The following is a 15,854-nucleotide window of genomic DNA, read 5'->3' as shown; positions in this document are numbered from 1 at the left end:
GAGCAGGGATGGGGGCTGAGCTGGGCAGGGCTGGGGCTCAGCAGGTCAGGGATGGAGCTGAGCTGGGCAGGGATGGGGCTGAGCTGGGCAGGGATGGGAGATGAGCAGGGATGGGGGCTGAGCTGGGCAGGGATGGGGCTGAGCAGGGCAGGGATGGGGCTGAGCTGGGCAGGGATGGGAGATGAGCAGGGCAGGGATGGGAGATGAGCAGGGCAGGGATGGGAGATGAGCAGGGCAGGGCTGGGGGCTCAGCTGGGCAGGGCTGGGGGCTCAGCTGGGCAGGGATGGGGCTGAGCTGGGCAGGGATGGGAGATGAGCAGGGCAGGGATGGGGGCTGAGCTGGGCAGGGATTGGAGCTGAGCTGGGCAGGGATGGGAGATGAGCTGGGCAGGGATGGGAGATGAGCAGGGCAGGGATGGGAGATGAGCAGGGCAGGGCTGGGGGCTCAGCAGGTCAGGGATGGGAGATGAGCAGGGCAGGGATTGGAGCTGAGCTGGGCAGGGATGGGAGATGAGCTGGGCGGGGATGGGGCTGAGCTGGGCAGGGATGGGGGCTCAGAGTGGCATGAAATGATGCCCCTGGGGGAAATGAAATGATTCCCCTGGGCAAAACAAAATTATCCCCTTGGGCGAAATGAAATTATGCCCTTGGGGGAAATGAAATTATCTCACTGGGCAAAATTAAAGTGTTTTCCGCAGCAGGAATTGCCTGGAATAAGGGTTTTCAGGATGCTTTCCTATGGGATCCTAGTGGTTTTGGTTTAAAAAAATGTTAAAGAATTTTTTAAGATTTAAATTTAAGATTTTCTTAAATATTTTTGTTTTTTAAATCCAAGATTTTTTTAAATCTTAAGTTCAAGTTTTTAAATTTAAGATTTAAGATTTTAATTTTTTTAAAATTTAAGATTTTTTTAAGATCATAAATCTTAATTTAAGAATTAAAGATTAATTTAAGATTTTTTAAGATTTAAGATTTAAATGTAAGATCTTAAATTTAAGATTCTTAAATTTAAGATTTTAAATTTGTAAAAATTTAAGCTTTTTTAATATCATAAAACTTAGCTTGAGAATTGAAGATTAATTTAAGATTTAAAATTTATATTTAGGATTTTCTTAAATTAAAGATTTTTAAATTTAACATTTAAGATTTTCAGTTTATAATAATGTACCATTTTTTTAAGATCATAAATCTTAATTTAAGAATTAAAAATTAATTTAAGATTTTTTAAGATTTTTAAATTTAAGATTTTAATTTTTGTTTAAATTTAAGATTTTTTTAAGATCTTAAATCTTAATTTAAGACTTAAAGATTAAGTTAAGGTTTTTTTCAAGATTTAAGATTTAAATTTAAGATTTTTTAATTTAAAAAAATTAATATTTAAAATTTAAGATGTTAATTTAAAAAAAAATTTAAGATTTTTAAACATCATAAATCTTAATTTAAAAATTTAAGATTAATTTAGGATTTAAGATTTTCTTAAATTTAAGATTTTAATTTTTTCCTAAATTTAACATTTAATATTTTAAATCTGTAAAAAATTAAGATTTTTTAAGATCATAAATCTTTAAGGTTTTCTTAAATTTAAGATTTAAAAATTTTCTTAATTTTAAGATTTATTTAAAATTTAATATTTTGAATTTAAGAAAAATTAAGATTTTTTTATAATAACAAATCTGAATTTAAGAATTAAAGGTTAATTTAACAACCCTGTGCTGCAGCTTGGGCCCTGCCGCCAGATGTTGGCACACTCAATCTGCCCTCCTCCCCTGGATCACGGGCCATGGGCTCTGCCCCAGAGGAAGCAGCCCTGGCTGGGGCACCCAGGGCTGGGTGGGAGGATGAGCCCCAGCAGGAGCAGGGGCTGAGCTGTGCCCTTGCTGCCCTCAGGGGCTGAGCTGTGCCCTTGCTGCCCCCTCAGGGGCTGAGCTGTGCCCTTGCTGCCCTCAGGGGCTGAGCTGTGCCCTTGCTGCCCACAGGGGCTGAGCTGTGCCCTTGCTGCCCACAGGGGCTGAGCTGTGCCCTTGCTGCCCCCTCAGGGGCTGAGCTGTGCCCTTGCTGCCCTCAGGGGCTGAGCTGTGCCCTTGCTGCCTCTCAGGGGCTGAGCTGTGCCCTTGCTGCCCCCTCAGGGGCTGAGCTGTGCCCTTGCTGCCCCTCAGGGGCTGAGCTGTGCCCTTGCTGCCTCTCAGGGGCTGAGCTGTGCCCTTGCTGCCCTTGCAGGGGCTGAGCTGTGCCCTTGCTGCCCTCAGGGGCTGAGCTGTGCCCTTGCTGCCTCTCAGGGGCTGAGCTGTGCCCTTGCTGCCCTCAGGGGCTGAGCTGTGCCCTTGCTGCCCTTGCAGGGGCTGAGCTGTGCCCTTGCTGCCCTCAGGGGCTGAGCTGTGCCCTTGCTGCCCCCTCAGGGGCTGAGCTGTGCCCTTGCTGCCCCCTCAGGGGCTGAGCTGTGCCCTTGCTGCCCCTCAGGGGCTGAGCTGTGCCCTTGCTGCCCTCAGGGGCTGAGCTGTGCCCTTGCTGCCCTTGCAGGGGCTGAGCTGTGCCCTTGCTGCCCTCAGGGGCTGAGCTGTGCCCTTGCTGCCTCTCAGGGGCTGAGCTGTGCCCTTGCTGCCCTCAGGGGCTGAGCTGTGCCCTTGCTGCCCTTGCAGGGGCTGAGCTGTGCCCTTGCTGCCCTCAGGGGCTGAGCTGTGCCCTTGCTGCCCTCACGGGCTGAGCTGTGCCCTTGCTGCCCTCAGGGGCTGAGCTGTGCCCTTGCTGCCCTCAGGGGCTGAGCTGTGCCCTTGCTGCCCTCAGGCTGCAGCCCGTGGGGAAGCTGAGCGGCCACATCGGGCCCGTGATGTGCCTGACAGTGAGCCAGACCCCGAGCAACCACGACCTGGTGGTCACAGGCTCCAAGGATCACTATGTCAAGGTACTCTGCTCCTTGGGGAGCAGCACCCCCAGTCCTGTAGCATCTCCCCCCTTGGTCAATCCCCAAGCCCTGAGCCCTGGAAACATCACACTTACCATAGATCATCCCTCCCAAAGGGAAAACAGTCTCCCCCATGGACTTGGTGTCGCAACTTCCTCTGGTTTCTCCTTCCCCTGTCACTGGTTTGGTATCCCTGGTACCACCCCCCTACCCCTGGAGGCCAGGCGCCTCTGCCCCCCACCCCTTCCCCTTTATAAGCTCCTGCTCCTCGTGGTTCTTCCTCTTTGCCCGGGTTTGTCCTTCAGGGACTGAGTTACCCTGCTGGAATAAACCCTTGCAAAAGAGCCTTTCTTGCCTCTGATGCTGATCCAGCTGTTCTGAGTGTGAGTGGAGGTTTGACTGCATTGCCTGACTGTTAACTCAGCCTTGCCTTTCAACAGGAGAGGCTTGCTGGGGACAAGAGACAGGCAGCAGCACCTACCACGTTAACACTCACATTTTTAAAATCCTGTAGGGAAGCCTAGATGTTGGGAACCCCTCACTCTTCCCTCCTCCTGAGAGCTGAGCCCAGATTGTGTTTTCACCTCTGCATGTGAGGTTTTCACTTGTTTCCTATTCCCAAATCTTGCCTTTTGCTTGGTCCACAATGCACCTTTGATGCATAAGAGAAATGCAACTTCTTCAGACTCTCTGGCTGTGATTTGCATGTGAGGGCTGACCCAGATGAGTTCACCCTGCTGTGCTCCATAATTCCCCCCTGATAAAGATGCCTTGTGCCTGCTCAGTCACTGCTGCAGCACAGTAGGAGCCTTTCCCTTTCTTTCAGGTTTTAGCAGGTTGAATTAGAGCTGTCCCCAGGGAAGTGGGGAGGGGTGGTGAGATGGTGAGACAGGATCCCCCTCAGCTGTCAGTGTGGCTCCAGAGGAGTGTGAAGGCTCACCATGAGTAAAATGCAGCAGAGTGGGGCTGTCCCTGGTGTCAGATCTCCTCTGCTTGTGGCAGGACCCTGAGCCCCAAAAGCCTCCAGCAGCCAATGCCCAGTCCCATTCCCAAAATCACTCTGGGTGCCCTAAGCCTGGGACACAGAGCGTGGTGGCCAAACTGCCCAGGGGAGGGAGTCCCAGTGCCATCTGTGGTTTGTTACCTGCTGCTCTCCCCCAGGTGTTTGAGATCACAGAGGGCATGGTGGGCAATATCAGCCCCACTCACAACTTCGAGCCCCCTCACTATGATGGCATCGAGTGCCTGGCCATCCAGGGAGATGTCCTCTTCAGTGGCTCCAGGGACAACGGCATAAAGAAGTGGGATCTGGAGCAGCAGGAACTTATCCAGGTTTGGAGGGGAGCACAGGGCAGGGGAGCGTTGCTGCTGGGGCCTGGGGGTTGTCCAGGAACCTGGTGCCAGTGGAGCGGGCACTTACAGTCCTGACCATGAGTGGGTGAGGGTGTGCTGTGCCCCCATAATTTGTCCAGCAGGATGCTTGGGTTTGCTGCCTCTCTTTCAGACAGGCTGAGGCATCAGTTGCAGTGTGGGGGCTTGTGTTCCACCCTGAATTCTGGGTTGTTGTCTCCTGCCCAAGGGAGAAACCAAGCCATGATTTTGAGCCCACGCCCTTGGCTCCTAGCTGGGCACCTCCAGTTCCACCAGGTCCCAGTCAGTCTTGGGGTGTCAGTGAGGAGCTGAGCTCCCTGACACAGTGACAGGATGGGTGCATGGGGCTGCCCGTGGTGCTGCAGGTGAGGTTGGTCATGGCTGTGCTCTGTGCCTCCAGCAAATCCCCAATGCCCACAAGGACTGGGTGTGTGCCCTGGCCTTCATCCCCGGGCGCCCCATGGTGCTGAGCGCCTGCCGAGGAGGCGTCATCAAGGTGTGGAACGTGGACAACTTCACCCCAGTGGGGGAGATCAAGGGCCATGACAGCCCCATCAATGCCATCTGCACCAACTCCAAGCACATCTTCACTGCCTCCAGGTGAGCCCCTGATGTTCTGCCCCCGTGGCCCCTGGGAAGGGGGAGACCCTGGGTGTGAGCTGTCCCCACTGGGGCTGGGTGGGTGAGCAGGGAGCGGGGAGGGAATTGCAGCTTTTAGTCCCTCCTTCATCTCCTTGTGCCCACTGTAGCTGCCCACGGCCAAGCCTGCCCACTGCAGTGCCCAGAGCTGTCCCTGGCCACCCCCTGCCCACGCTCTGGTGATGCCCTGGGTTACTCCCCACGCAGGGACCCCTCTCCCTCGGGGCTGGGCATTGGCTGCTGCTCTCGGGGAGCTCTTCAGCAGCAAGACTCTGATATCCTCTTTTCGACCCTGTCCCTTTTCTCCCTTCCTTTTTCTCTGTCTCTCTCTGCCTCTCCTTCTCCCCCCCTCCCATCTGTGCCACAGTGACTGCCGGGTAAAGTTATGGAATTACGTGCCTGGGCTCACCCCTTGCCTTCCACGACGCGTCCTTGCCATAAAGGGCCGTGCTACTAGTCTGCCTTGACCCTCCTGCTCTTGACTCTCTTGCTCATATGCTCCTCTTCTGTCTCTCCTTCCCTTTTCTCTCCATCTCTCCCCTCTCTCTGTCCCTCTCACTGTTGCTTTTGCTCCTCTCTCTCTTTCCCTCCCCCCCCCCCATTTTTTCTCTGGTCTGAGCTGCTTCTTCACGGTATGAAACTATTCTGAGTTTTTCCCCACTTGATAAGTCTTTGTTAGAATGGACTCACCCCCTTGGCCCAGTCATCCCCTGCCTTGGTTTCACTTCTTTTTGGTTTTTTTTCCTCGCCAAGTGCCCACATCTACTTTGGCACCTCAGTGGGAAGCCATGGCCTGCCCGTGCCTTTGCATGGATAGTGGGTTGGGAGTCAGCAGCCACCCCCAAATCAGCCCATGCCCCAGGAGCAAAGCAGCTCCCTGGATTTCACTGCTGGAGCTCATTCAGGGCGGGTAGGAGTCCTGGTGTGGGGTCACCCTTTCCCTTTGTCCCCAGCTGCTGCCAGAGGGGTGAGCTGGAGGCTGAGCCCCATTGGGTTTGCCTTCTCCCCAAAGTGCACCAGACAATTCCTGCCAAGGGAGAAGGGCCTGGAAGCTTGGGGGGCTGCATGCTGCCGTGCTGGGGAGGGGAGGGCAGTGAGCACCCTGTGGGCAGTGCTGTGGGGCTCCTGCCCCAACCCCTGGGTCATGCTGTCCCTCTCACCTTTGCTCCTCAGCGACTTGACAGTGAAGCTCTGGAGTGGGAGGAGGTTGCCTGCGGGGTCAAACTAGGAACTGCACAAAGACTGCAAGGCGTGGGCAGGGTGAGGGGCAGGGCACCTCTGCTGCTCTCAGTGAGGACTCAGCCACCCACAGGAGCTCAGCCCAGCACAGGGGTTTCTTTGTGCCTGACCCAACGGGGTGGACAATGCTGCATCTGATACTCTGGTCAGCTCCTGTGAGGAAGCAGCTCTGTGGGGCAGCAGCAGCTCCACCTGCCCTCCTACTGAGGTTTCTGATGGTTCTCCAGTGAACAGGAAATGTTTCATCTCTCACCCATCCTGCTGTAAGGACTTTGGGGGTCAGAGGTCCCTGACTCCTCAGAGACACCCAGCTCCCTCCTGCCATGGCTCTGCCGTGCTGTGCTGCTCCTGGGCTGGTTCCTGCAGGAGTCTTCTCCACTCCACGAGGACATTTGGTGTCTGCTGGCCAGGACCACCACACAGAGGATGCTTCTCTGGAGCCATTACTTGTGAGGCACCTCTGCTGTGGGGACTGCAGAAGGATTTCCTGGTACTCCCAGCCTTCCCTTTCCTGTGTGGACGTGTCCCCAGTGGTTGGAGGGTGCTCTGAGCTCCTTTGCCATGTCCCATCTCATGAGGCACAGCAAGCCTGGGATGTTCTCCATTGGGCAGCTTCCAGACTGACCTGCTGCAGTTCCTTTGACATTCTCCAAACCCCACTTGTAAACTCAACTGCCCTATGGCTCTGGGCTCTCCCCCACATGCCCAGCCTGCTCAGCCCTGCTCTGGACATTGTGGTCCCATCAGGGCTTTGTGCTGGGTTCCTGCAGCCAGTTAACCCCCTTGGGACAGAGAAATGAAGCAAGAATGGAGGTTACAGGGCAAAAAGGCCGAGGCTGGATTTGGCACCCCGCTGCTGTGGCTCTGCCTGTCCTTCCCTTGGGTTCTGCCCTCACCTCTGCCTGGACTGGAGCTTGCTCAGGCTGGGCCTGCATGGATGCAAGGCTGGAGAGGAGCCAGCAAGGCAGGGAGCAACCAGAGTCACTGTGGCAGGAGCAGAGGGGGACAGGGTTGCACACTGACCTTGCACAAGTCCCTGACTCCCCCTGTGCTGGAAGGACAATCCTGCAGTGGATGATCTTGCACAATCTCATCTCCTGGAGGGTCTGGGGGCTCCACCCTGGAGTGTTTCCCCAAGGACATTCTGCAGGCTCTTTCCTCTGTCTCTCCTGTTCAAGAGGGGCTGGTAAGGCCCTGGTCTCACACTGGAGCTCCCCTCCATCTCTCCTATGGCCCACTGGACCATCCCCTGCTCTGTCCTGCCCTGTGGAATGGCCAAGGAGACCCCAGGATGGGTGTTCCTGCCTCACACACTCTCCTTTCCCCTTTGTCACAGAAGAAGCAGCACTTGAACTCAAATTTAAGGATTTCTCCATGTGATCCCACAGCACTGAACTGGGATCTTGGAGGCCAGGGGCTCCAGGACCTGCCCCATCAAGCACAGACCATTTCCCCTCTGCTCTCTCCAACCATGGTGATACCTTGAACTGCCCCAGCTCATCTGCCACCAACCCTTGCTCCAGGCACTCTGGCTGGAGCGAGGGGATCCCTCTGCATCTCTGCATCATGAAAGACAGGAATTTCTGTATTGATTTGGTGGGGGAAGGGGAGGGTTGCCTTTTTGTTTTGGGAAAATTCCATCCTGCTGGCTTGCCTTGTTGGAGGGTAAATGGTACATGTGTGTGAGTGTGTGTGTCTGTGTGTGTGAGAGTGACCCTGCCAGGACAGTCCCTGCTCCCTGGGAGTGTGGCTGAGCCCTGCACAGCCAGGACTGGTGGCTGTGCTGAGGAGAGGCTCCCATCCATCCTGTGTGACCTGTGCAGGCCATAAGTGCACAGAGAGCTCAGCACCCAGTGGCATACAGCCATGGGGGTCTGCAGGAGGTGTCTCCTACCCCCCAGGCCTGTCTTGGAGGGGTTTTTACACTCATTCCTCAGCTGGTTTGGCTGGAGAGGCTCTGTGTGTGTGGCTGTCTCTGGGAAGTGTTTGGCTGTAGCCTGGTGTTGCACCTGTGTGCTCTGAGATCTCCAGTGCCTGCCCTGAGCCTTCCCTGCTGCCATGGCTGGAGGGGGCACCCAGGGTCAGACCTGCCTTGCCTTTGCCCCCAACACCTCCCTGTGTGCAGGCTGAAAGGGCCTGTTCAGTATTCCAGGGCTGAGTGACCTGTCCTGAGCCTCTCCTGCTGCTGTGTCCAGGCTCTCACAGCCCATGGAGGGAGGGAGCTGGTGCTGCGGCGTTGCTGTCCTGAGGCAGGGGGTTTGAAGGGAGGGGAGCCCTGATTTAGGAATAGCATTCTCCCATTTAGTGCTCCTACCAAAACCCCCATGCCCAGCAGGGTGGAGAGAGGAATTGGAGGCACAAAAGATGAAGATCACAGGTTGAGATAAGAGCAATTTACTGCAAACAGCAGTGAGATAAAAAACAAACAGGAAGACAGCAGCAATGTTAATAATAGAAGCATATAAAAGAGAGAATGATTCACATGCAGAGTGCTCACCCTGACCTGACCACAGCCATATTCTACTGACCAGAGTAGACCTCTCCTCTGAGGAGAAGGAATGGATGCTCCCCTGTGTGTCTCCATGGCATCAGTACATTGTGACCAAGCCTTACACTGCTGTGGATCTGCTGGGCCAGCCTTGGATGCACAGCCCAGCAGAGCCCAGTGCTGCTGTCCCCCCCTGGCTGCAGGCAGGGCCCTCTGGGTGCTCACTGCTCACTGCTGCAGCTGTGGAGAGGCATTCACGGGGATCAGAAGTGACATTAGCCCTGTTGTTCTGTCTGAGCACGTGCCCACTGGAAGCTGGGCTGGCATTTATCCCTGAAGAATCCCTGCAGTTGTTGTTTTTCCTCTTAGCTCACACAGCCATGCTTCTGGGGCAGAAGTGGGTTTTCCTTCCCAATTCCTCCTGTCCTCTCTCTGTGCTCATGCAGGTAAAACCATAGGATGCCTTGTGGTGTGCCAGTTGCTCCCAGCAGCAGAGGCTCTGGTCTGTACTGGTGTGACAGGGCACATTTCCTCAGTCCACAGCCCTAGACTGGAGAATAAGTCCAGTCCTAAACTGGAACTGAGCTGCTCCAGTTTGGACAGTCATTTAACACAGCTGAGACACAGGTTGGTAGGAAGAAAAAACAATGATCTTCATCATCAGAGCTGGGGAGTCACCTTTAACACTGTTTGTTCTGTTCAGATCTCTGAAGAACCTTCCCAGAAATCTCTTTCTTGACTCCAAAGATTATGTGCACTGCACTAAGGACACCTGGCAAAATTATTTCCTTAACATCCTAAGGGAATTCAGAGCTTCAGAAGCTGTTTTAACAGAACTCAAGGGAGAAAAGTGGGTGAAAGTCTGGGGAAAATCATCCTCCCATGTTCCCCCATGGGGTGGTCATGGTTGTTATTAATGGAGTCCCAAAGGAAGTGCCCCAGGTAGGGGTAGAAGAGCAACACTCAAAACAGCCCTAATGACCCTTGATGTTATCATGTCATAAACAGAGCAATCCTGATCCCCCTCCCTGCTCTGAGCCAGAGGCTGTGATGGGAGCAGACAGAAATATATGCAGGGTTGGGTACCCACATGGGCAATGCTGTCACCAGTGGCTCAGTACCCAATACAGAAAATGTTGAGATCTAATTTGCTTCCAAGCCACTCTGGGCAGATCTGTTGTTATCTTAACTGTTCAAGCCCTACCTTGAATGCCAAAAAAAACACAACAAAAAACTGTTGTGGTTTAGGACTGCTATTCCCCAATTTGGTGTTTCCACTACAACTGTGTGCTGCCACAACCCTCACCTCCTTCCCTCCCTGTGGTGGGATGGAGAGGAGGATTGGAAGCACAAAAGTTAAAAAAATCACAGGCAGAGATAGGAACAATTGACTGGAAACAGCAATGAGATAAGAAAAATGAACAGCAACAATATTAATAACAAAAGTGCAACAATATTGATAACAAAAGTGTACAAAAGGGAGCAAATCATGTGCAAAAGCTCTCTGCAGTGTTACCCTGATTGGAAGAGATCCCTTCCCCCTGCCCAGCAATGATGTGAGGTGGCCTAAAAGAACCTCGGGGCTCTGGCCATGTCCCCTCCTGGCTACTGCAAAATTAACTCTGTCCTGGCTGGAACCAGGCCAGGGCTGACTGTGATCCCATAGCTCTGTGTGTGTGTGTGTATGTGTATGTGTGTGTGTGTAGCTCTTAGTTCCTGTGTGGGTTGATGTTTTTCATGCAGAAGAGCATTTCATTTCTTGCTGTTGATCTGGTTTAGCTACCTCACGGTGCAAGCTGGGTGCTGTTCTCATTTGGTTTCCTATTGGGGATGGGGTGGGGAGTTTGTGGTGTAAGAATTTTTATTATTTTTTTCTCTTAATTATTGTTATTGTTATGGTTTTGACACTTGAATTCATCCTGGGGACACGTGGCCTCGCTCCCACCTTGCTGCATGTCTGAGCCACCCCCTGTGTTCCCTCCCTGCTCCTCCTGGGCAGGGAGCAGGGCTGGGGTCCCTGCCCCAGAGGGATCCCCCAGAGCAGCTGCAACACTGAGATTTTGCTCCCATTCCTTGTGGGATTCTGAGGATCTGTGGTGTTTCATTGGTGATTGGCTTGGTTGGCAGCCTGGGGGTGGCTCCATCTGGTCCCTTGGAAAGGGGGCTCAGAAAGGCTCAGCTCAGCCCAAATGTCTCCCTCTGCTCTCACAGATACTCTGTGGATGTGATGGAGCTCTGGGCTGGGGGATGTCTGTGCAAAGCACAATGCTGGGGTGAGCTGATTCCAGCCACCTCTGCCCAGAGCCTGCTGCTCAGAAAGGCTCAGCTCAGCCCAAATTTCTCCCCCTGCTCTCCCAGATACTCTGTGATGTGATGGAGCTCTGGGCTGGGGGATGTCTGTGCAGAGCACATGGCTGGGGTGGGCTGGTTCCAGCCACCAGTGCCCAGAGCCTGCTGCATGTGCTGTGAAAGCCTCTGCCCAGGCTGGGCATGGTCTGTGAGAACCTGATTCTGCTGTGTGATGGATTTTTCACTCCCAAAAACTCTAGTTGTGTCTAGATTGAGTGCCAGGCACTGACCATAAGCCAGGGGAGCCCTGGAGCCCCAGCTCAGGCTGGCAGCTGCCCTGGCACAGGGGTCAGGGGGCTCTGAGCCAGTTTGGGGTGCAGGTCCTCCCAAACACTAAAGCACAAGGTCCCACATGCAGTGGGTCTAGGAGGGGTGGCCCTTTGGTCCCTGGCTCTCCAGAGCTCCAGTGGGACCATGGGCTGAGGCTGGAGGAGGAGGAGGACTGGGCTGAAGGCTCTTTGCCTGTGGGTGAGCTGTTCCATCCCTGTGCCCTGTGCTGGCTGCACACCTGAAGTCCCCTCTGGTGGTCTCAGAGTCCCTCCAGGGCAGGGACACTTTGGAGCTGCCTTTGTACCACATTCCTCATTTTCCTCTGCCCTTGGGCACCTCGATTTGTGACAAGGGTGTGCTCATACCTGCACTCCTGCCTCAGGCTGCTGGGTTATGCTTCTTTCCCCAGGGCCCAACTCTGGCTCTGGGGGTCTCCTCATCCCCAGCACACAGCTCCAGCCTCTGTGGAGGGAGCAGGGCTGGACCAGAGTCAGGAGCCTGAAAGCACTGGATCCCCAAACGACTGTGAGTCCTCCTGAGCAGGGTCCCCTCCCTGTCACCTACAGCTCTGCTGGCACAGGCTGGGCTGGGAGCTCTGGGGTCCCATCCTGTCCCCCCAGGTCCCCTCCTCACCACCTCTGAGCAGCTGCTTTGGGGTCTGAATTGCTGCCTCCTGCCTTGGTGCTGCAAACCCAGTGCCTGCTTCCCCTGGTGCTCTCCCAGTGCTCCTCACCCTCACCAGTCCTCCCAGTACTCCTCACCAATCCTTCCAGTGCCCCACACTGGAGAGTCCAGGTACGATCCCTGCCAAGCACAGGGCTCCGGTTTGCTTTCCACATTCTCCCTGGAGCTTCACTGTCTCCTGCAGGCTGCTCATCCTCCTGAGCCCCCCTCACCCTTCTGGGAAGGGACGAGGACCCCCCAGCCCCTCCAGGTGCTGCACGGTGCTCCAGCTGTAACTGGGACAGACCCAGCTCCCAGAAAAGCACAGCCCTGCACCTTCCTCCTCCTCCCCAGGGCTCATCCTGTCACCCACCACAGCCCTGCACCTTCCTCCTCCTCCTCTTCACCAGGGCTCATCCTGTCACCCACCACAGCCCTGCACCTTCCTCCTCCTCCTCTTCACCAGGGCTCATCCTGTCACCCATCACAGCCCTGCACCTTCCTCCTCCTCCTCTTCACCAGGGCTCATCCTGTCACCCACCACAGCCCTGCACCTTCCTCCTCCTCCCCAGGGCTCATCCTGTCACCCTCCACAGCTCTGCCCTGGTTCCTCCCAGCTGCTCCTCCTGGCCTGGCACCCCCAGGTGCTGCCCCAGCCTGGTGTGGGGCAGCTGCAGCACTGTGTCCCCTGCTCCATCACTCCTCCCTGCACAAGGAGCACAACAGCAGATGCCTTTTCACACTTTTGGGGCTTTTCCCAGAGGCCAGCTGCCCTGGAGGCTGGTGGTGTCTCTGTGGGGGCTGTGCAGCCCGGCCCTGGCTGGGTTTGGCAGAGCATGAGGGGTTTGTGTGTGTGTGTGTTTTCTACCTTGGTGTGTTCCTGTAAATAGTGTAAGTTATTGTGCTCTCCTGCTGTATGTTTTTCAATGGCTGTTTGTTTCTTGCCTTTTTGTCTTTGCAAATAAAATGTTCTTGACATGAAGGGATGGAGCACAGAGGTGGTTTTGAGGAGGGAAAGGGCACAGCCAGGAGTTTCCCATCCCCTCCTGTGCCCATGAGCCTGGCCCAGGGGCTGGGGGATAGATGGGGAGGGGGGACTGTGGCTGCATCTCTTCTGGATGGAGGGGAGAATGTCCCTTCCCATGGCAGGGATTACACGTGGTGGCCCTTAAAGGTCCCTTCCATTCGGTGATTCTATAATCCTCTTGGTTGGGAGAAGATTGGACAAGAGGAAATGGCCTCAAGTTGTTCCAGGGGAGGTTCAGGTTGGATATTGGGGGAAATTTCTGCACAAAAATGGTGCTTGGGCCTTGGCACAACTGCCCAGGGCAGTGGTGGAGTCACCATCCCTGAACTGGTCAGAAGACCTGTGGATGTGGCACTTGGGGACACGGTTCCATGGTGAATATGGCAGAGCTGGGGGAACTGTTGGTCTTGATGATCTTAGAGGGCTTTTCCAAGGGAACATTTCCAGGATTCTCAGGTGACCCTGCCCCTGCAGGCAGCAGGTGCTGGGGCAGATGGGGCAGAACTGATCTTAGGGGGGCAGATTCAGGGGCTCAGGTGGTGGAAGGGGCTGAGGGGCTGCCCCTCTCCTGGGGACGAGGAGGAGGAGGAGGAGGGGTGCCCACCGGGCAGTGCCAACCCCTCAGGAGTCAGAGCATCCCTGAGCCTGCAGCGTCACATCGGGAAGGGAAGGGAAGGGAAGGGAAGGGAAGGGAAGGGAAGGGAAGGGAAGGGAAGGGAAGGGAAGGGAAGGGAAGGGAAGGGAAGGGAAGGGAAGGGAAGGGAAGGGAAGGGAAGGGAAGGGAAGGGAAGGGAAGGGAAGGGAAGGGAAGGGAAGGGAAGGGAAGGGAAGGGAAGGGAAGGGAAGGGAAGGGAAGGGAAGGGAAGGGAAGGGAAGGAGCGGTGGCGCAGGGCCGCCAGCAGGGGTCAGCCCTGGCTGCGCCACCGCAGCGCCCGGAGCGCGGGAGGGGACACGGGGATGGGGGCGCAGGGTCCCGCCGAGGACGAGGGTTCTGCCGGAGGCTCAGGGTGGTCTGTGCCACACAGCCCTGCCAGGCAGCCCCCGGATTCCCTGGGGAGATGCAGTGCCGTGTCCTGCGGGATGGGGGGATGTTGGGGCGGTGCAGGGTCCTGCAGGTAGGAGGTTTTGGGGGCGGTGGGGAGGTGGCAGGGCCCTGCGGGCTGCTGCCGTGGGGGATGTGTGACACGGTGCCACCGTGTGGTGCCCGCTGAGCCCCCGAGGTGAGCGATGCCAGAGTCCAAGGACGCTGGGCAGCCTCCAGGGTGGGGAGGGGGACACCGAGCTGTCCCTGCAGCCCCTGGGGCCGGGCTCAGCTCCTGCAGCCCCCATTGCCCCTCTGCCAGGCAGCGCTGTGGGACTGGGCAGAGCGAGCAGCTCTGGGGGCTGCCAGCCCCGCGCTGTGCCCGCTGCCCCCGTCCCTCCTCCCGCACCCCCTGCCCTGCCCCGACACCCTGGGGCCGCAGCCCGGCTTCAAACGTGCCCGCAGTGCCGGTCCCGAGCAATGCCAGCCCAGCTCCGAGGTGTCCCTGGGGGCTGGCAGTGCCCAGAAGTGCCTCAGCCCCCAGCACCATGCCCTGTGTCACCCTCAGCCTGTGACACGGCTGTCACCTTGGCTGAGCCTCCGTGGTGCTGCCAGGACAAGCGTGGGGGTGTCATGGGCCCAACACCCCCTGGCAGGGCAGGTGACATCGCTCCTGCTCCCACCTGGTGCCTCACCCACTTGTGGCACCACAGACACTTTTTATTGCCAGTCATGGCACCATGTCACACTCATGGCCACCTCTTTCTTGCTGCAGTGCCCTGTGCCTGAAGGTGCACTGGGCCAGCAGCAAGGGGACAGCAGGGACACAGCCCTGGGAGCTGTGGCCATGAGATGCTGGCAGCCCCGTGCCACCCATCCTCAGGCTGAGGGAGGAATTGCTCTGAGCCCATCAGGGCTGGGGCTGCTTCATGGGCACCATTCTGAACCTTGCTGTGCCCCAGGGCTTTAGGGGACACCTGAGGAGGGGTTTATGCCCTCCCAAGCTACCAGCACAGTGTTTCAGCATCTCTGAGGAGGGTTGCCCATGGTGATCTCCCCATGGGCCATCACAGGGCCCAGGCTGTGGCACCTCAGTGGGCAAAGGGGCAGGAAGGGCATTCCTGCAGGCAGGAAAGTGAAGGGCACCTGCAGGGGTTGGGGAGGAGAGCTCAGATGCTCTGGCCTCCTGATTGCCAAAGGCCAGGGAAGGAAGGGGCAGGCTCAGGAGGACACAGAGGGCTCCCACTGTGCCAGGCACACATTGGAGGCTGAGGGTGTCACCCCTGGGAGCCCCTCCGCCATGGTGGCACTGCCTGGGTGCCTGGCCTGGCTGTGGTGCCTCCCTGAGGTCAGTCTGCAGGGAAGGGACACCTGGTCAGGGTGGTCTGTGCCACACAGCCCTGCCAGGCAGCTCCCAGATTCCCTGCCAGGGGCAGAGCTGTGGGTGGGTGGGCTGTGCACAGCTCGGGCAGGAGATTCCCAAATGCCACAAGGCCACCTCATCACCCCTTGGCTGGTGGCCCAGGGGATGGTGAAATCTTGGCACATCCCACCCTGCTCTAGGGACACCTACAGTGGAGTGGAGGGTGGAAAAACCTTCCCCAGGGGCAGCTTTCCAAGCACAGGCACTGCCCAGTGGGCAGCCAGCTCCTGGGCACGGGGCAGCCCTGGGCTCCATCCCTGGCTCTGGGTCTCTTTCCCTGGTGGCCCTGTGGCAGTGACAGACAGGGCTGCTCCCTGCCAGGGGGATGTCCCTGTGGGATGCTGCCCAGGAAACAGAAAGGCCTGGCAGCACCAGCTCTCGTGAGAGTGCTGAGGAGGAATGAAGCTGAGGTGGGTGATCAGCTGGTGGGACCTGGTGCCTCCTGGCTGACACACTGGGATGTGA

At 56.1% G+C, this 15,854-nt stretch overlaps 1 protein-coding gene across 1 annotated transcript in view; it reads left to right on the top strand.

Annotated features, from left to right (window-relative positions):
- Positions 1-6,293, top strand: part of KIF21B (kinesin family member 21B) — a 49,852-nt gene extending 43,559 nt beyond the window's left edge. The window contains exons 32-35 of the mRNA XM_058819214.1: positions 2,782-2,899; positions 4,061-4,231; positions 4,671-4,870; positions 6,083-6,293. Of these exons, the coding sequence (XP_058675197.1) occupies positions 2,782-2,899; positions 4,061-4,231; positions 4,671-4,870; positions 6,083-6,137 (544 nt within the window). The 3' untranslated portion in view covers positions 6,138-6,293. The remainder of the gene's footprint in view (positions 1-2,781; positions 2,900-4,060; positions 4,232-4,670; positions 4,871-6,082) is intronic.
- The last annotated feature ends 9,561 nt before the right edge of the window (positions 6,294-15,854 follow it).

This window comes from Ammospiza caudacuta, chromosome 24, assembly GCF_027887145.1.
Source record: "Ammospiza caudacuta isolate bAmmCau1 chromosome 24, bAmmCau1.pri, whole genome shotgun sequence".
Classification (NCBI taxonomy): domain Eukaryota; kingdom Metazoa; phylum Chordata; class Aves; order Passeriformes; family Passerellidae; genus Ammospiza; species Ammospiza caudacuta.
This window is presented reverse-complemented; position numbering and strand designations above follow the sequence as displayed.